This window comes from Poecilia mexicana, unplaced genomic scaffold (genome assembly GCF_051168715.1).
Source record: "Poecilia mexicana isolate PSO_F unplaced genomic scaffold, ASM5116871v1 scaffold_4, whole genome shotgun sequence".
Lineage (NCBI taxonomy): Eukaryota > Metazoa > Chordata > Actinopteri > Cyprinodontiformes > Poeciliidae > Poecilia > Poecilia mexicana.
The window spans coordinates 30,761,963-30,783,328 of NW_028263373.1; the positions used below are offsets into that span (position 1 = coordinate 30,761,963).

At 40.6% G+C, this 21,366-nt stretch overlaps 1 protein-coding gene across 5 annotated transcripts in view; it reads right to left on the reverse strand.

Moving 5' to 3' along the window:
- Positions 1 to 21,366, reverse strand: part of szt2 (SZT2 subunit of KICSTOR complex) — a 170,437-nt gene that overhangs the window by 9,822 nt on the left and 139,249 nt on the right. For 4 of the 5 annotated variants that reach the window (XM_088005191.1, XM_088005192.1, XM_088005193.1 and 1 more), the window contains 6 exons: positions 20,412 to 20,492; positions 20,074 to 20,148; positions 11,853 to 11,918; positions 8,484 to 8,697; positions 7,428 to 7,605; positions 7,201 to 7,323 (listed from right to left, as the gene is read on the reverse strand). In XM_088005191.1, the coding sequence (XP_087861317.1) occupies positions 7,201 to 7,323; positions 7,428 to 7,605; positions 8,484 to 8,697; positions 11,853 to 11,918; positions 20,074 to 20,148; positions 20,412 to 20,492 (737 nt within the window). The remainder of the gene's footprint in view (positions 1 to 7,200; positions 7,324 to 7,427; positions 7,606 to 8,483; positions 8,698 to 11,852; positions 11,919 to 20,073; positions 20,149 to 20,411; positions 20,493 to 21,366) is intronic. The other variant, XM_088005194.1, reaches the window with a different exon arrangement.

Here is a 21,366-nt window from a genome sequence, read left to right on the forward strand (position 1 = left end):
AATAAGAAATTCATACTATGTTTAGATATTTCAACATAGATGTGTTTGTTAGATTATGGACCTATTACAGAATAGGTCCTAATTACGGACCTACAGGAATAGATAACCAATATATATAAGGATAACAGAACTCATAATATACAACAGAAATCACAGTTATAATATCATAGTGGCTTGCAAAAGTATTCATACTCCCCTTGATCATTTTCTTATTTTTGGCACATTACAACCAGAAACATGAATATATTTTATTGGAAAGATCAACACAGAGTGTTATACAGTTGTGAAGTTCAAAGAAACTTATATGTGATTCAAAACCTTTTTTATGAATAAAAACTGAAAAGTGCGATCAGCAAGAGTATCTCTCTCTCTCTCTCTCTCTCTCTCTCTCTCTCTCTCTCTCTCTCTCTCTCTCCCCCCCCCGATGGCCCCGATGACCACAGGCACCACTGTGGTCTTCACCTTCCAGGCCTTCTCCAGTTCCTCTCTGAGGCCCTGGTATTTCTCCAGTTTCTCATGCTCCTTTTTCCTGATGTTGTGGTCACTTGGTATTGCTACATCCACCACAACGGCTTTCCTCTGTTCTTTATCCACCACCACCCAAGTGGGTATGCAGCGTATGCAACGCATAGGGGCGCAGCACCAGAGGGGGCGCCAAAACCCCGTCTGGCGGGGGCAACGCGCCGCGCTTCACGCTCCTTCACCTCTTGCACGTAACGAGGTAAATGTAGCGATTTTTACACTTCACGCAGCGTCACCTCGGGGGGTGAGCGTCTCTCCTTCACCCTGACGTCCCTTCCCTCGAGGGAGGGGGGGACGCCGATTTATGTTTTCGCATCCACCTGAATAATGTGCAGTTGCGCCACTGCTCTGCGGTCCAGCTCACCCCAAACCATCTCGATTGGGTTCAGGTGTGGAGGTCAGGTCATCTGGCGCAGCACCCCATCACTCTCCTTGGTCAAATAGCCCTTACACAGCCTGGAGGTGTGTTTGGGGTCATTGTCCTGTTGAAAAATAAATGATGGTCCAACTAAATGCAAACCGGATGGAATAGCATGCAGCTGCAAGATGCTGTGGTAGCCATGCTGGTTCAGTATGCCTTCAATTTTGAATAAATCCCCAACAGTGTCACCAGCAAAGCCCCCCCACACCATCACACCTCCTCCATGCTTCACAGTGGGAACCAGGCATGTAGAGTCCATCCTTTTACCTTTTCTGCGTCGCACAAAGACACGGTGGTTGGAACCAAAGATCACAAATTTGGACTCATCAGACCAAAGCACAGATTTCCACTGGTCTAATGTCCATTCCTTGTGTTGTTTAGCCCAAACAAGTCTCTTCTGCATCTGAGTGAAGTTGCCCCCCCCAGCTTCTTCAAATCAGACAAAATTGGTGTCAAACGTTTGTGCTACGTTTGTGCAGCAAAATTTTTTGTTTGTGCCGCTATTATTTTAAAGATATAAAGAAATGTTTCCAGAGGTCATCCAAGGTCAACCAACCCCCCACCTTCTTCAAATCAGACAAAATGGGTGTCAATCAACTCGGCTACGTTTGTGTTGATTTGTGCAGCAAAAAATTTTGTTTGTGCTGCTTTGGCTTTGAAGATATTAATGAAAGTGTAAAGGTTAAAAGGTCAACCAGCCCCCCACTTTTATGAAATCCAACTTTCTTTATATCTTTAAAATGATAGCGGCACAAACGAAAACAAACCAGCACAAACATAGCACTAATGTTTGACACCGATTTTGTTTGATTTCATAAAAGTGGGGGGCCTTTGTATAAAGTTATGGGCTTGACTCTGCTGACTCCCACTCACAAGTGATAGAGCTGTCATGTGGGCGGGGGATCAGAGGAGCAGGTCAGGACCGGAAGAAGAGGGAGTTCGGGGAGTGTAACGGTTTGTTGGAGGTGTGAGCTGCAGCCTCAGAAATAGCAGCTCGTTTCTATTTACTAATAAACCCTGTTGGCAGGACTACATCTGTGGTGTGTTGGCATCATTACAATATATATACACAAAAAAAAATTCCCTTCTCACCCTCCGCGGGTGGTCTCTTTCATCCTCTGAGCTTGGGTCCTCTACCAGAGGCCTGGGAGCTTGAGGGTTCTGTGCAGTATCTTGGCTGTGCCTAGAACTGCACATTTCTGGACTGAGATGTCTGATGTTGTTCCTGGGATCTGTTTGAGCCACTGCTCCAGTTTGGGGGTGACTGCCCCGAGGGCCCCGATGACCACAGGCACCACTGTGGTCTTCACCTTCCAGGCCTTCTCCAGTTCCTCTCTGAGGCCCTGGTATTTCTCCAGTTTCTCATGCTCCTTTTTCCTGATGTTGTAGTCACTTGGTATTGCTACATCCACCACAACGGCTTTCCTCTGTTCTTTATCCACCACCACAATGTCCGGTTGGTTCGCCATTACCATCTTGTCTGTCTGGATCTGGAAGTCCCACAGGATCTTAGCTCGGTCATTCTCCACCACCTTTGGGGGTGTTCCCCACTTTGACCTCGGGGCTTCCAGTCCATATTCGGCACAGATGTTCCTGTACTCTATGCCCACCACTTGGTTATGTCGTTCCATGTACGCTTTCCCTGCCAGCATCTTGCACCCTGCTGTTATGTGCTGGACTATCTAAGAGGCCTCCTTGGACAACCTACACCTTGGGTCTTGTCTGGTGTGGTAGATCTGAGCTTCTATTGCTCTGGTGTTGAGGGCCTGTTCCTGGGCGGCCAGGATGAGGGCCTCTGTGCTGTCCTTGAGTCCAGCTTTCTCCAGCCATTGGTAGGATTTCCTGATATCAGCCACTTCAGTTATTTGTCGGTGGTACATCCCATGTAGGGGCTTGTCTTCCCATGATGGTTCCTCCAGCATCTCGTCCTCTGTTCCCCATTGTCTGAGACATTCACTGAGCACATCGTCCATTGAGGCTTTGTCCTTGATGTATTTATGGATCTTGGATGTTTCATCCTGGACAGTGGCTCTCACACTCACTAGTCCTCTGCCTCCTTCCTTACGGCTTGTGTACAGTCTCAGGGTGCTGGATTTGGGGTGGAGCCCTCCATGCATGGTTAGTAGCTTCCGAGTCTTAACGTCTGTGGCCTTTATCTCTTCCATTGGCCAGCTAATTATTCCGGCAGGGTATCTGATTACTGGTAAGGCATAGCTGTTTATTGCACGGATCTTGTTCTTGCCATTGAGCTGGCTTCTCAGGACTTGCCTTATTCGTTGGAGGTATTTGGCTGTGGTTCCTTTCCTTGTGACCTCGTCGAGGTTGCCATTTGCTTGTGGTATTCCCAGGTACTTGTAGCTGTGCTCTATGTCTGCTATTGTTCCCTCTGGGAGTAAGACCCCTTCTGTGCGGACGACCTTCCCTCTCTTTGTAACCATCCGGCCACACTTCTCTAGTCTGAATGACATCCCAATGTCTGTGCTGTAGATCCTGGTGGTGTGGATCAGTGAGTCGATGTCTCGCTCGCTCTTGGCGTACAGCTTGATGTCATCCATGTAGAGGAGGTGACTGATTGTGGCCCCATTGTTGAGTCGGTATCCGTAGCCAGTCTTGTTGATGATTTGGCTAAGGGGGTTCAGGCCTATGCAGAACAGCAGTGGGGACAGAGCATATCCTTGGTATATGCCACATTTGATGGACTTCAAGGGTGGTTTTCCACATTTTCACATTCAATGATCCAGGTATGTGGCATTGAGTCATAGGCTTTCTTGTAATCAATCCAAGCGGTGCACAGGTTGGTGTGTCGGGTTTTGCAGTGTGGTCTACAAGGAGTTGGTGTTTGGCTCCTCTGCTATTTATGCCGATGCCCTTCTGTGCCGTGCTCATGTATTTATCCATGTGCCCGCTTATCTTAGCTGCTATGATGCCTGACATGAGCTTCCATGTTGTAGAGAGACAGGTTATCGGCCGATAGTTGGATGGGACTGAACCCTTTGAGGGATCCTTCTGGATCAGGACTGTGCGCCCTTCAGTTAACCATTCAGGGTGAGTCCCATTCTGTAGCAGCTGGTTCAGTTGAGCTGCCAGTCGCTCGTGGAGGGCAGTGAGTTTCTTTAGCCAGTAGGCATGGATCATGTCAGGCCCTGGTGCTGTCCAGTTTTTCATACCCGAGACTCTTTCTTGGACATCTGCCACAGTGATGGTTGGGTGGAGAAGAGCCGGTTAATCCTCCTGGCTTCATTCTCTCTTGTGTATCTCTTTAGGCGGCTGGCCAAGGCTTGGAGCCTTTGTTTGGCAGTTTCGAGTGCTTCAGGTATGGGCATCTGGTTGCTCATGGAGCATTTCAAGGATCACTGATGCTGAGTTGTATATCAGCTCATTGGTTTCTGTTATGGTGTTGGTAGGGATTGTTCTCAATGCTGCATTCACATCTTCAATGAGACTTTCTGATGGTACTTCACTCAGCCGTTGTAATTGGCGTCGGGGTTGCCTGGTGTTCATTCGGGCCACAATTCTTTCTCTCAGGTCAGTTGCTGTCTCGTTCAGCTTTGATAGTTCGTTCATTACTGGGGCTGCATACCCAGTCTCGGGGTGGGGAGTTGTAGTTAACTCCCCCCTGACCTATTTTTGACACATTTTTGTTAAGTATATAATTCCACATGTGTTAAATCACAGTTTTGATGCCTTCAGTGTGAATCTACAATTTTCATAGTCCAAACTTTTTGTCTGTACTGTGTATATATATATATATATGTATTGTCAGAGGTTGCGTTAACAGAATATTTTCCGTACTTGACCGATTATCTTTTATTTGAAGCCCGTCTGTCAGGTTATAATTCACACACTTGACTGGTGCACATGGGCAGACATTATAGACTTTACGCAAAGAGTTCATCGCAGAGGCAGCTAAAATTAATCAATAATTTTTTTTTTTTAATATCTCATGGACACTGAACTAAATGCATCTTTCTGACCGGGAGCTGACAGCGTGTTGAAGAGTTATGGACTGGACGCTTTGGAGCGTCTGGTTAGGAAGCACGTTCCAAACTTTGGTTGAAATGGTGCGTTTAATTTCAGTCTCCATTAAAGAACAGAGAAAACTGAAGAGAATGCAATGTTGTGTTAATTCAGTTATAGTCTAAACAGAGGAGCCAGCAGTTTATCTTTAGGAAATAAATAAATAAATTAGACCATAACATGCTGTTACAGTCACTGACCTCTAGGGGCTCTCTTTCTGAGAGAGCCCTGTGTTTTTCTGTTTCAGTTCTGCCTGATTGCTGCAGGTGAAGTGTGTTGGGGCTATAAGCAGCAAGCTGGAGATGCCAGATCCCTCCTTTTGTTTGACCTGTGATCCTGTGTGGGACCTGATTGTGTGTGGGAACTGAGCTTGTTGTAAGCATCTTTGTGAACAATTGTTCAAGAAGTGTTTTTGTTCAGAGGTGGAAGCTGGTAGGGGTTCTCTGCCATTTTTGTTGTAACCTGTTTTCTCCTGTTTTTGGTTAGTAAGGGAGTTTAGGTTTTGTATTTTCTTTTAGTTCTTCTTTAGCAAGTGGTTGTTTTATTTTATAGCTATAAGGGGGTGTTTTGTTTATTATTTTGGCCTTGGAGACCCTGAAGCATTAAGCTCCCCTGTGTTTTTTTAATGTCTCCTGTAGATGTTGTTTTATCAGGATTGTAAAATAAATTATACTTTTTTTTTACTCATCAACTGTTCGGATTACTTTTTCGTTTTATGTTAAAAGCCCAGTGCCAGAATTTACTTTAGGAATTTTAGGGTGGAGTTGTAACACATGCGCAGTCCGCTGCACAACCAATGCGTACACATCTCCGCTGCTGTAAAGAATTAAACTTAACTCACCCTGCAGTTTTAACAAATGGAGCTGGAAGAGATTACCCTGCCACGCCCAGAAGGAGAGCGGCGCTCAAAAGTGCAGCAGAAATGGACATGGACATCTGTCCATTTCGGGGAAGTGAAAGCACGCAAAAAAATCCTCGTAAAAGCACACACCGGACCACGCATAGGGTTAAAAAATTGCAGAGTTCAATTGATCGGTTTGGATCAGACAGATCCAACTGACTGATGAACTAGTGCAGATCTCTCTGCAGATGTGACCAGGAGGAATTTGAGAGACTGTGCGTTCAGACCACAGCAAGTGAAGTGATGGTAATTTAAGTGGAGTCTTAATTTAATTTATTATAAGTTATTGGGGCCTCAGTCAGTGGTTTGCGTCACAGAGAAAAAGTTAGATGCATTTATCTGCTTTATGTGTGAAGGGATCTGGGTTCATGGTTCAACTGGGTGAATATTGACCAAACCGCAAAACAAATAAATAGCCGATGTTAATGTGATTATAATTTGACAGGTAAAAATAGAACATGATTGATTTTTTTAATGTTGGTTGAAATGACGGATAACAAAAAAGTCTAGCGTGACCTCTGATACATACACACACACACACACACACACACACACACACACACACTATACATAATATATACATTGTTAAGAAAACAAATTTAAAATATGCTAGTTTTAAAACTTAACATGTCTTGATTGAAATAACCTAAATATAGTTTTTGGACTAATCTTTATGTTACCTGTAGTTACAGCAGATTGTTTGCTAAGATCTTCTGATCTGCCTTTTGTCTGTGTGGGAAACAATCAGGAGAAGTTCCAGCTTCACACCGATATGTGAAAAGCCACAAAAACAGGATGAGTTCAGGCCAGTGGAGGAGAAGCTCTGCTTCCACTTCGCTTAGATAAAGCTGACAACTGATGTTTGATCTTGAAAACAAATTGCAGGGAGTCTCTAACTTTAAAGAGGGTCGAGACAGCTCCTGGGTGGATGAGCAAAGATACCCCTTATTTGAATAAATTAAAGAGAAGAATACGCTTTTACTATAAAAATTTGTGCATGTGAGGAACAAACTCGATTTGCTTTTGCAACTCTCCAAAGAGGTCTTTGCTTTTTGTTTGTCGTTTCCATCTTTTGTCCTTTTTGTCTCTGGTAAATTCATGTGTTGTTTGTGCTTTGAGTTTTGTGATGTGCTCTTGTGGTGATAGTATCCATCTGTCTTGAATAAATGCTGATTATTGCGACGCTGTTATCTCTGTGTGATCTCAGTCTTTGCGCACAGCATTTTCTGAATCCGGGTATAAGAGAGGATTTAACGAGTCAAAAGGTTTTAAAAAGGGTTAATAAGCTTTAAAAATTTTCTCTCATAATAACATATACTGTTCTATTGCTCATTATTACCTTAGCAAATGCCTCTCCCCATCTGACTGCTCCTCAAATGGAACAGCATTGTGGCACACTACCAGAGACACGTCAAAGTCGTCATGGTGGTGGAGGCCCTCCAGGTCCTTGTAGGAGCCCGAACTGCGTGGGAAGCAAAACCACAAGAACAGACAGAATGTTTCATTAAAATTGGTCAAACATAAACAGAGTCGGTTTATTTAGGGTTTACTGGGATGTGTTTTGACCTGTTCCACAGAGCCACCAGTGCATATTCATGGAGGTCAGCCATTCCTTTCTTGTTGTCAGTAGCAACTGCAGTCTTTGACATGCGGAGAGGCTTCATGCCGTAAGAGCTGGTGTGGTCAGTGATATAGTTGTAGAGCTGGTGAGCTGTTATTATCCCCGTGGAGACCGAAAAGCTTCCTTTATAGAAATATAAAAAAATATGTAAGATATTTACGTTGTTTCATTTTAATCAAAGCCTTAACGTTTGGGGAATGCAACATGAAGCAAACATATTCACTACCTCCACAAAGGTTCAGAGACTCGAAAGAATGGGAGGGTTTAAATAATAACTAACATTTTTTAAGAACTTTTCCAATTGTTATGGCTATTAGATATTAAAAGAAGTCATTCATATTTTTGATTTCAGTGTCATTCTGACAGAACTGTAGATTCAGTCAGAAATCAAATGGCTTACATCATCCACTTTACTGTGGCCATTATCAACTTTTTTGTTTTCTAGCCCTCCTTCCAACACACTGCCCGTCTTGAAGATGCCAGTGTGAAGAAAATGATCAGTGTATGGCGTTTCCTGACATGGACTATTATTGTACCATTATCATTGCGATTTTTTTTTTATTGTGACTGAAATATGAGTTCTGTAGATAATAATTAAGTTTCAACAACATTTGCAAAATGATGAAAAACGAATTGAAATTATTAGCTTTGTGTCTTTGCTTTTAATTTCTTTGTTATTTGTTGGATTGGGACCAACAGCTGTATGTAGATTTATTACTCAAAAATATTTTTGGCAAATAAAACTGAAATAGTGTCTCATCAAAAAATTCTCACATATGATTTTTAATGATCTCATCTAAGTCCACTATAAAATTGTCCTTTGGAAAGATAGCTTTTCTTCTTCACTTTTACCTGAAATAATGAACTTCACAAAATCCCACATCAAAATTACGTGGAATTTGGTGTAGATAATTGAAAGATAAAGCAATTTATTTTTTCTGAAAGCCCTACTATTTACAGTGGATGTTCATCTGTATTAGAAGCAGCAAGAAATGCATCACCTTGAAAGATGTGATTGCGGCCAAACTTGGGAATATCTGGGTAATGGCAGATGAAGTCATCAAGAAAGTCCGTAAGCTGGTAGCCCTGGCGAAGTGTCATGTGGCATCCAACCAAGTACTGGTGAGCCACACGCAGGTGAAAGTCATAGCTGAAGGAGTGGACGTGCATCAGGTCCCGCACCTTATCACACTCCTCAGTGAAGAGCATGGACAGCTGCAACAGAAGGGTGAACACAGCTGTAAGACAAAGGAGGCCACAGAAAGACTTACAGCATTCTTCCTGCTAAATAAGGTACTTCCACTCCAAAATCAAATGAGATTTTGATACTGACCCAGTGTTTTTCTTTCTTCAGCTTGTTGATCTGTATTTTAATCATGCAAATTGACTAAACTATTCAAAAATCCTACAATTCACACAGTATTTTCTATTTTTATGTGTGTACATCATTTCTGAAAAATAGATAAGGCATCGTACTAAAATTGGTATTCCTTAGTCTACTATGGGGAAATCTTTCTGCCATAATTCGAGAGCACACATTTTCAGTTTGACAGCAGGACTTTCAAATGTCTTTCTTCTCAAAACTTATTAGGCTTGAACTCCAATTCCTCTATAGTCTAGCAGAATATGGAAAGATATAGTCTTTCCATAGTTTATATCTTTCAGTAGCTTTTACTGAAGCAGCTACTCTTGCTTCAGTAAAATTGGCTATTTTATCGACAGACATGTACTATATTGTATTGCCAAAAGCATTTGTTCACCTATTCAAATGATTGGAATCAGATGTTCCAATCCCTTTCATGGCCACAGGTGTATAAATGAAACACCTAGGCATGCAGACTGTTTTTAGAAACATTTGTGAAACAATGGGTCGCTCTCAGGAGCTCAGTGAATTCCAGCGTGGAAATGTGATAGGATGCTACCTGTGCAACAAATCCAGTCGTGGAATTTCCTCGCTCCTAAATATTCCAGTTTCAACTGTCAGCTGGGTTTTCTAAGAAAACAGAAATGTTTGGTAACGACAGCCACTCAGCCATGAAGCGGTAGGCCACATAAACTAACAGAGTGGGGTCAGCATAGTGCAAAGAGGTCAACAACTGCAGAGTCGGTCACTACTGACCTCCAAACTTCATGTGGCCTTCAGATTAGCTCAGGAGCAGTGCACAGAGAGCTTCATGGAATGGGTTTCCATGGTGGAGCAGCTGCATCCAAACCATACATCACCAAGTGAAATGCAAAGCGTTGGATGCAGTGGTGGAAAGCTGCTGCCACTGGACTTTAGAGTGGTGGAGGCGTGTTCTCTGGAGTGACAAATCGCGCTTCTCCATCTGGCAATCTGCATTGTGCCAAGTGTAAAATCTGGCACAATGCAAACTTTACATTGCATTGCCAGATGCTTAGCTCCTTAGTTCCAGTGAAAGGAACTCTGAATCTTCAGCATACCAAGACATTTTGACAATTCCACGCTCCCAACTTTATGGGAACAGCTTGGATCTGACCCTTTCCTCTTCCACCATGACTGTGCACCAGAGCACAAACCAAGATCCATAAAGTCTGGTGTGGATGAACGTGACTGGCCTGCACAGATTCCTGACCTCAACCAAATAGAACACCTTTGGGATGAATTAGAGCAGAAACTGAGAGCCAGGCCTTCTTCTCCAACATCAGTACATGACCTCACAAATGCACTTCTGGAAGAATGGTCAAAAATCCTCATAAAATCTCCTAAACCTTGTTTACAGCCTTCCCAGAAGAGCTGAAGCTGTTCTAGCTGCAAAGGGTGGACCAATGTCATATTGAACCATATGGATTAGGGATGGGATGTCACTTAAACTCATATGAGAGTCAAGGCAGGTGAGCAAATACTTTTGGCAAGTATTGTATGTACAATGACTTGTACATGTACACAAAATACTGTCTGGGCTTTTAAATACTCTGTATAAGTTTTCATAACTAAATTAGGAGCAACAGGCCATGTCCTGTCAGCTGTGCACAGTGGAAGTATATTAACAATCATAATAAAGAGAAGCTGTAATCATTGAGGTCACAGGAGAAGGAAAAGACAGAAAGCAATATGATCAAAACAGAATAAAAACATTAATCATTAATTATAGGCAAGCATAAACAAGGTTACATACCTTCTACCTGTAAACATAGACCTTACAACAGAGATTGCAGAAATGTCAGACATATATTTTGATCACAACATGAAGAAACATAAATATGCCTATAATGTTTATTGCTGAAAAAATGGTTTCAAATGTTATGCAGAGGTGAACCTTCAATAAGACGACAGGGAATCCTGGAGAGGTCCAAGTATTTGATTTGAAGACTTCACAAATATCATCGAGGATGATCCAAATAAACTAAATATGCTGAATGTATCTAAAGACATTGGGAGTTTTTGATGTATTTATTTCTAGGCTCGATGGCTTGAATGGCTTTTATTTGACAGTTGTCAGACAGGAAAGCAGGTTGTGATAAAGGGTAAACATATCGCCAAGGTCATGGGGCTGGGACTCACATTTGTGAAAGCCGCGTGTTGATGTGTTTTCTATAGCCAAACTCGTGAAAATAAATTGATCTTTGGTTCTACCTCTCATCTTCTCATCAATTCATTTGTAGGACTTAAAATCATATCAGGCTCCAACCTTATTAAAAGGGGACTATAAAAAACAGAATCAAAAGTCACTTGAAAGCTTTAAATCAAACACATTACCACTTGGAAAAAAGCATTTAAACAAGATGTGGAACAGTCCCAAGGTAAGCTCATTTTTAGGGACAGATCAAGAGCAGAATGACCTGTTAAGCAAAAAAAATAAAAATAAAGAGATTCTTAGCAGAAAGAGATTCTTAGCTCTGGTCACTTGTCCCAAAGCCTTTGATCAAACTCCAACCTGACAAAGCCGTAAGGAAAGTATGAAAAGTGTTTTGTTTTTTTTTCGTTTTGTTTATGTTTTTACAGGAATGAGACAGACTTGGAAAGAATGCACAATGACAATTAGCTGAAACACCCAACACAGCCAAACCAACAAGCATGGAGGCAGAAGCCTGTCAAAAGTCAAGCAAGAATATGAAATCAGAGATCTGGCTCACATTTGAATTTTAAAAAATTTTGAGATTTCAGGACTTTGCTTTTCCTAGTTATTGAAAGTATTTATTACCCTTGCTTATCTACAGTCCAAAATCATGGTTACTGTCACCGACATTGGCTGGGCAAAACACTCAAATTAATCCGTTTGTAGATATAAAGAGACAGACAGTAGATTTGCAAAGAAAGAGATCAAGACTGATGTAGCAAGCAGATTGGCGAACAGGGGTGAAGCCTGATTGTAGTGAGACACCCCTTCTTAAGAGTAGCAGGAACATACCGCACAGTCACATATTGGTGAGGCATCTGGAAACGGCTTGCAACGAAGTTTGTTGAGGTGGGTGCCCTGATGGAGAGATGAGATGAGGTGGGATTTGGGACACATAAAGATACAGACAGATGAATGAAGAGGAAGACTGATGAAGTTTCAAAGACACATTGGAGGTGGGGTTACTGTTCTCCTGGCAACTGCTGAACCCAAACTTGTCAACTGGATCCATCACTACAGAAAACCCATCTCCCCTGCTCTAGAGCCCCATAGCAGTGTGGTTTACTCCACTATCTGAGGCTCTGCATTACACATAGTAAGGTATGGCTTGGATGCAGATGCTTGTCTTTGGAAAAGCTATTCCATGATGCTGTATACATACTGTTCTTGAGGTTAATCTGAAGCCAACATGAAGTTTGCAGGTCTGCAGCTGCTGACTGCATATAAAAGTTGATTTGCCACAACCCATTCACAACGTTGGTTAGAAACAATGTATCAGCAAGAAAACTACATCAGAAGAGTGAAAAGGCAGAAAAAAGCTGAGAAATAAAGAAAGGCCACAATTTTATTTAGCTAAATAGATCAGAGCCAGCTAAGCCTCCATGAGGCCCTAAGCAAAATTTGGTTTTGGGGCCCTCTGTTTTTGCCAATAATGTGGATTGCTGCAATCATAGTCAGATGATTAGATCATTTGCATACCTGCTATAAACTCATAACATCTCTGACTGTGCTGTTTAGTATGCACTTAAGATGGAATACATACACATATTCATATTGTTGACACACTTTGATTAAATTAATTTATCTTAGTCATAATTCCAATAGCTAAAAATTACATTTATACCAGGTAAGTCTTTCTCGCCTGACAATGTGGACCAGTACTGGGCTGATTTTGTGCCTTAAAATAATTTTAGCAGTGCTCCTGGAGAGGCTTCTCATGGCGCATTTGTGAAAATGATGTTTGTTTTAGCCACATCATGCTCAGCAGCAAACAACATATCACCAACTACAACTTTGAGTACCTTATGCCAATGTAGTAGCCATGTAGCCTGATGTAAAAACATTTTGCTAAACAATGTTAAAATTTGAGAAGTTTTAATTGTTATCAAACACGCCTTTTAGAAGCCAAAAAAATCTCAGAAATAAATAGAGCCAATCATGAGAATCAACTCATTTAAAGTTAAAACTCAGTTTCACACAAATACAAAGACGTTAGTATAAAAGTTTGGTTGTTGAAATGGACCATTCAAAGTCACAACCCTTTCAAGCTAGTTTTCTATTAGCAGCTCTACAAATCTTTTTGATAAGCAGCTTCAGGGCCTTGGGCTGAAACTGGCCCTGAAACTGATCAATGACTTCATTTTATAGCAGCGGTCTCAAATGCAGACCTTGAGGCTCGGTATCCTGCCTTTTAACTGCGTCTCTGCTTCAGCACACTTGACTCCAATGCTGGATATCGGCTTGACTCCTGCATACATGCACGCTAGTGAGGCAGTTTCACCATTAAATTCAAATCTGTTGGTCAAGAGACACATCTAAAAGATGCAGGGCGCTGGTCCTCGAGGACCCTTTTGATCCTTTGACAGTTTTTTCCATTTGAAAGTTGTTCTAGATACTCAGCTTTTGAAGTTACTTTTATATTCTAAACACTCAATGATTCATCAACTTGAAGTAAATGTGGAAACAAATGCTGGATATGAAAACGAGACAACCTTATTATTGATTCAAAAATATTTAAGAGAGAAACGTCTCAACACCGGTACCAAGGAGAAAGAAACAGCAGGCTGCAGCAGCCATAACAAGCACTTCAACAAGAATCTAGGAGGGAAAACTCAACTTTAAACACCAAGTAGAGGTGTGATGCAACATCTAAACAGTTTCCTCCTAAAGTCGCTCAGGAGCGAGAAAATGCCCCAAAGTTACTGACTGCCAGTGATGGGGCACTGAAAAGGATTATACTGTTTTGTATTTGGAAAACGATCAAAGTACTTTTCCCATCACATGGTGTCTGACATGTCTGAGAAAACACTGACAACTATGAATGAACATCCAGCAGTTGAAAATATGGTCATTCATGCAGGAGCTCTTGATGTTGCCAAGCAGAAGGTTAGATATTTTGATGATCCAGTAACCAAAATTAGAAACCTCAAAGTCAATGTGTTTTCAAGTGGACCACTACTGACAGCTTGATGTGGAAATTAGAGCTACAGCAGATTGTCTATAATTAATGAATGACTTAGAAAAAGATGCATTGCTGTCCCAACTTTGATCATCTCAGAATCTTGTCGCTGCATAGCCATCTCTTCAAAATAAGTCTGGAATAAAGCTGTTCACATGAGCCATTTCTACACTGTAAATCAGAAACAGGGAGCCTCTGCCAAAAACAGGACAAAGGTCAATTTGTTCACAAGGTCACCTCCACAAGTCACTCAGATCTGACAGCTTTACTCTTTTCCTCTGAGACCATCAGTCCCAAGTGAATTGCATGTACTAGTATCACGCTTGACCAAATCCAGAAGATCCCAAAGCTCTTTAGAGTACATTCAGTCATTCACCCATTCACACTCACATTCTCATGTCTTGATTACAAGACCAGTGGCCTCACATATAAAGCATGTGTACCCCACAAAAAATGTGCAGCCATACTATACCCAGAAGTCGGCATGTATAAAAATAAACTTTGCATCAAAGTTTGCATAAATATACCACTTTTCCCCTGAAAATGTGCGACAGCCACGTAAACTTTTTCTTTGAACAATAAACTACAAAGCATCAAAACTCACCTAAATACACTGAAATCTGACTACATTCACTGTTATTTAGACCAAGAAGCATCAAACCCGATGTTTTTTTCATGATTTTAATATTTTATTGTTTAAACGTAAATGAGGAAACGGAACCATATTTGTCCTCGGACAGTGAGCTAACACACACACACAAAATAAAGAAATCGAAAATAGAAGGATGTGAAAACCTCACTTGAATGTAAATAACACTTTTACTCAGTTTTTGTCTCATAAAGATGTAACACATTGGTCTGTGAGCCGAAGACGCAATGACCCCATAGATTTCATGCATCTATGGGGTCATTTCATTCTCACTAGAAAAGAAAACAGGGTTGGATCAGCAGATTAACTCCAAACAGTTCAGGTTTGATTATTTTTAAGGTGATCAAGGTGTGTAGACAATCACACATATATAAGTAGCTGCACAAAGGTGAGCCGGGTAATTGAGGAGCGCTTTGGCTCTGATGGAGAACATCACCAATGGAAGGATTCAGATGGAGCAATTGATCAGAGATCATATTGATCTGCTGGGAAATGATGGTGATTGTTTACTACAGTTTAGATTAATCCAGACTCATCATCCTGGAGCTCTTGAGCAAAACTTAAGGAGCCGTGTGGTACCGGTACCAGTCCAGCTGCAGTCATCCTTCAGTCGAGCCAGGTCCGCTTTGTAAATGTGCCTGTATGGACAGAAAGCATCTCTACTCTGTAAATGTGCAACTTATGCACATGATTCCACTATTTAGAATAAACATCCACATTCCCACTCTAAGGACTTTCTGACATGCTGCCTGTCTTTAAATCCCGGCTGAACGCTCTACTGTTCAGACAGGCATTTGAACAATCTCTTTATTTATTTATTTATTTTTTAATTTGGATTTTTTTTTTCTTTTAAATGTATTTTTAATTTTGTAAGGTGACCTGAAAGCACCTTTTAAATAAAATATATAATTATTATTATTATAAATACTTATACTGCCACAAACAAGGATGTTGCCATGGTTATTGCTTCTTGTGGTGTCAGACTTCCGGGTATTTATACTAATTCACATATTTATTTATGGGTGGCGACAGATCGGACCAGCAGCTGCTCTATTCCCTGCAAATTTGGGATTTCTAAAGGAAAGGTGCACACGGCTTTATACATCTGGATTTTTTTTGCGACGCACTTTTCTAAATTTGTCCATACGCTGAGATTTAGTGTGAAAACGTCACACTCTTTTATGCATGAGGCCCCAGATCACTGTAACACACCTCTAGAGAGATCTTGGATGAGATCGTTCACCACAGATACCTCGTTAGGTATCCCCACTCTGATGCTGTGAGTCCAAAATTAGCATATCCAAGATTTTTACTTGGATATGCTGACAACAACATAACAGCATTAAAGGAGCACACTGATTGCATAGCACATGTATACATTTTTTTGTATATAGATGTAGTCAGGTGGTCTATTTTACCTGGGAGGAATCTGCTTGAGGACATGAAGACAGACCTATGGTTAGAGGGAAGGTGTAAGGTGGTAAGCCACTGAAGATTCCACCGTTGGGGGTTCAGACAGACTGACTCACCTGCATCTCCAGTTCAGAGAAACATTTGGAGAAATGTATTTATTCTTAAATGGCCTAAACCACAAATGTTTAATTTTAATTTCTCTCTTACAAGATTACAGATTTTTGAATTTACTGATATTTAATGATGCTCTCATTGAACAAACAGTGGAGAAGAAAAGCTTTCTAATAATGAAGTCAGTCTTTTTTAACATCAATTGAATATTATTGAGAAAACAATGAATCAACATGTTGATCAGCCCTCACCAGTCCTCTAGGGATAAGTGTATAAGATGAAGGGTGCAGGGTTTCCCCCAGAAAACTTGCTAAGCCAAGTGGTCGGGGTGCCGAGGCGGTCCACCGTGTTTTTGTATTAAAAGATTTTAAGTAGACAGGAAATGTAAATATATATGTACATAGTTATATGTTACGAGAAGACATTGCCAGTGAAATGTCAGTTAAAACCACAACTGTCGAGTCATAAAACAACAAATCAAAATAAATAAATAAATAAAAATAAAATGAATTTCAATTATTTGTACTTCCGTTTAATCCAAATTAATCAGCAGCTCCAGAAGGCCCCCAGGGCTTCAGGGGCCCATTATGCTAATATTTTAACACAGACCACAGATATAGAATTTTAACTTTTGTTCATTGAAAAAGTCAATGCTGTTAAAATTGACTTAATGTTTCAGCATACAAAAAAGGATTTTAAATTGTTTAACACTTAAACTTAAGATTTTAAGGAGCTGGCAAGTTTACTTTGGAAAAGTTCAAAGAACAATCTTCAGAGTTAATTATTTTGTTACCATAGCAACAATCTGATGCTGAGTTTAACCTTTGAGTTTGAGTTCTGTTTGGTTACAAATACATCTCTATCAGGTTTACAATACACTGGGGGAAACCCTGGGATGAATGGACAGAACATTTTTATTGTTGTAAGACATTTTTTGTGATAAATGACACTATAAATGCCCACCCCTAGTTGACCATGATACTGCATGGTGGGTGGAGCCACGGACACGGGTCAAACTGTCGGTTGCAAGCAGAAGTGATGTCATTGGATGTCAGTTATTACAACTGAAAACCAGCAATCAGCCTGAAACCTGGGAGTAGTGATGGATTCTGACCTGAACCTTCAGAGCCACATTAAGACAGTCACAAAGTTGGCCTTCTATCATCTGAAGAACATTTCCAGGATTAGAGGACTGATGTCTCAGCGCGATCTAGAGAAACTCATCCATGCGTTTATCTTTAGTCGCATTGATTATTGGAGCAGCGTCTTCACAGGTCTGTCCAACAAATCAATCAAACAGCTGCAGCTGATCCAGAACGCTGCTGCTCGCATTCTGACTAAAACCAGGAAGATAGAGCACATAACACCAGTTTTAAAGTCCCTACATTGGCTCCCTGTAGCTCAGAGAATAGACTTTAAAATACTGTTGTTAGTTTATAAATCACTGAACGGTTTAGCACCACAATACATTAAAGATCTGCTGTTGTATCAGCCTTCCAGACCCCTCAGGTTTTCTGGTTCTGGTTCTGCTCTGCATCCCCAGAACCAGAACCAGCGAGGAGAAGCAGCATTCAGCTTCTATGCACCACAAATGTGGAACAAACTTCCAGAAAACTGTAAAACAGCTGAAACACTGAGAGCCTTTAAATCTCAACTTAAAACCCACCTGTTTAGAGTTGCTTATGGCTAAATTGCGGGTTTTGATGTCTTCAATGTTTTTAATGTTTTTATCTTTACTTTTCATCTATTTATTAATGTCACATACTGTTTTTATTTTTTCTTTAATTATGTAAAGCACCTTGAAATGCCTTGCTGCTGAAATGTGCTATACAAATAAAATTTTATTGATTGATTGATTGATTGATTGATTGATTGATTGATTGATTGATTGATTGATTGATTGATTGGAGCTTCCATAGTTGGCCATCTTAAAGTGATTCCATCGTGAAACACAGAGCAAAGTTAGAAAAAGAGCAACTTCTGTCATTTTAAAAACAGAGATTTGCATATGTAACGCTAAAAGGGTTTAATTTTCTTTAGCATTAGTTGGTGTATGTGTGGAGGCCACAGCTGTTTGACAGAGGAGGGAAGAGGCTCACAAAGTGTGTTTCCATTAACTATACAAATAGTGCAAACTGAAATTCTGAAAATAAATTTGCAAATGGAAAAGCACCAATTTCATAGAATCTCATGTTAATGAGGTGGGTTTTTTTTACACTGTCCTTCAATTGGCTTCTTATGTGCAGTGTGAACTTCTTTTATTATTTATTTTTCATTGTTTCAGGCAGGCAGCTGGTGAGGAGGAGAGGTCTCAGCTCCAGGTTTGGATGCAGCTTCCCAGAATCTCCCAGTGATCCTCTTCCTCCTCCTGACATCATCTTCTTCACTGTCTCATCTTTTTTATACTTCATTTATAGGAATATTTTTTCATAATTCTTCAAACTGATTCCCCATGGGCTCAATATCTGCTTGTAAGTTATTGTAATAAATACATTTTTATGAAAACATTTTGTCTGTGTTTATTTTGTCAGATTTGAGTTTACAATCTCATAATAACAACAGAAAATAAGCTTGGTAAGTATGCAGTAAGTATTGTAAATAAATCACCCAGTTAAAGCTCTGGCTACATACAGCTTGATACAAATTAAAAATGACATAATTCTTTTAAAGTTTCTTGCTTGTACATCCAGAGCAAAGGAATAATGGAAAGTATCAATTCAAAAGTTGTTCATTATGTTTAGTCAGTTGAGTCTAATAAGTTATAAGCATATAGTCTCATGAAGGGGACAAAGGTTTTCATTTCATATTGAACAGTCATACTTCACTTATAAAAGTGTGAAAAATTATGAGGTGTTAAACCATGGAGGAGGGTTATATAACCAACTGATGTGCAATACTATTTTTTTAGATTAAAGTTTGAATTCTGAGATTAAAGTCAGAATGACTGGTTTTAAACCAGAGCAGATTAAAGACTCTCAAGATTGTGAAACATTGGGTGGACTAGTCTTTTAGTCATTTACTGAATCGGAAGCTACATTCAGACGCCAACTTTAGCTTTGTATACAAAACAAAGTCAGAGTTTAAGGCTTTCAATGTGATCATGATCAAATTAATTGCATGTGGCTTTGGACGAGTGTACAAAAACAGGTCTCTATATAATGTGCAGGACAGAGAGAACTTCCGGGTCAAACCACTTGTTAAAAATGAAATCATGTAAGTTGAAATAGAGCGTTCATTATCTGTTTTTTCCATTTTCGTTTTATGCACTAAATCAGAAATTGGATAACGACTCGCTATCCAATTTTTGATTTTGGTTTAATAAATGAAAAATTAAAAAACAAGTTTTTTCACTTCAAACGAAAAAACGAACTGCCTGAAAATACACGGACCTGGAGGGAGGCATGATGGTGTGCTTTTGTTTTTTTCGGACAGCTGGCTCCACCACAATTCTCACAGCATCGCACAGTTCATGAAAAGTTGTCTATAATTCAAACATGTTTAATCCTCAGCTCTTAAGTAAAATCGGCAACTACAATTTCCCCAAAAGGCCGCATGCACAGCCACTCTCAAATATAAGGGACTTGTTGCTCCAAAGCCTGAATAAGACGCTGATGACTGATAATTGGCTGAATTATGAATATATCTCATGTAACTGTTTTCATCCATCGCTGCCATCATTTTTAATGACTTATCGTGTAAACAATAAGTCATTAAAGTGATTTTTATTTAATTTCTTATTTAATGGAAACACTGTAATTGAAAAGCTGTGACATTAGCAGAATGTAAGTAAAGATTTGTGCACATTTGTAATGAGAATGCAGTTACAGTAAAACAGGCGGGGGATGACTCCTTTCTGCTCTGTGGTGAGAAGTGATATTTACCTGGGAGTTGACCGTTTGGCCCATGGGGATGCGGGAACATTCCAGTGCATACTGCTTTACACAAAAGTAACACCCCTGGGAGAATAACAGTATAGCACAAAGTTGTGATTAGCAAAATGTTTGAATGGAGAATAGAGTCCCAGTACAGGAAGAACATTCAGGTGGATACTGAACTCATCTTGAAGTCTGCAACATGAAAAATGCTTAAAGAGTATAGCTAAATTGATTATGCAACGGTTTATTGTTTAGCAAATTTTAGCTTTGCGAGACAATATTTCTATTCTAATGACTGAATTATTAAATTATTAAACAAAAAGGACTGATAATCAATGTCTCACCTGAAAAGCCAGTTCCATCAACACGATCCCACCCGGCAGCGCTCTCTGGAGGTGATATGAAGTCGTGCCAGGTCCTGAAGTCTGCAAATTACAGTCATGACACTAATATTATATTTTCACATGATCTGCTGCCCTCTGGTTTTCATGTGTGTATGTCAGATGTTTTCATCAAAAACAGAAATACAATTGCAATCATATTACGAGTAACAAAAGCTTTTATTGACAGAAAGAGTTAATGCAGCAAGTCAATATTTGCAGTGTTGACCCCTTGTCTTCAGGACCTCTGCAGTTCTCCCTGACATGCTCTCGATCAACTTCTGGACCAAATCCTGACTGATAGCAGTCCATTCTTGCACAATCAATGCTGCATTTTGTCAGAATTGCTAGGTTTTTGTTTGTCCACCCGTCTCTTGATGATTGACCACAAGTTTTCAATGGATCTGGGGAGTTTCCAGGCCATGGACCCAAAATCTCTATGTTTTGTTCCCTCAGCCAGTTAGTTATCACCTTTGCTTTATGGCAAGGTGCTCCATATGCTGGAAAAGGCATTGTTCATCACCAAGCTGCTCTGGGACGGTTGGGAGAAGTTGCTCTCGGAGGACATTCTTGTACCATTCTTTATTCATGGCTGTGTTTTTAGGCCAGACTATGAGAGAGCCGACTCCCTTGGCTGAGAAGCAACCTCACACATGAATGGTTTCAGGATGCTCTACAGTTGGCATGAGACAAGACCGGTGGCAGCGCTCACCTCGTCTTCTCCGATCAAGCTGTTTTCCAGATGTCCCAAACAATCGGAAAGGGGATTCATCAGAGAAAATCACTTTACCCCAGTTCTCAGCAGTCCACTCCCTGTACCTTTTGCAGAATATCAGTCTGTCCCTGATGTTTTTCCTGAAGAGAAGTGGCTTCTTTGCTGCCCTCCTTGAGACCAGGCCTTGGTCCAAGAGTCTCCACC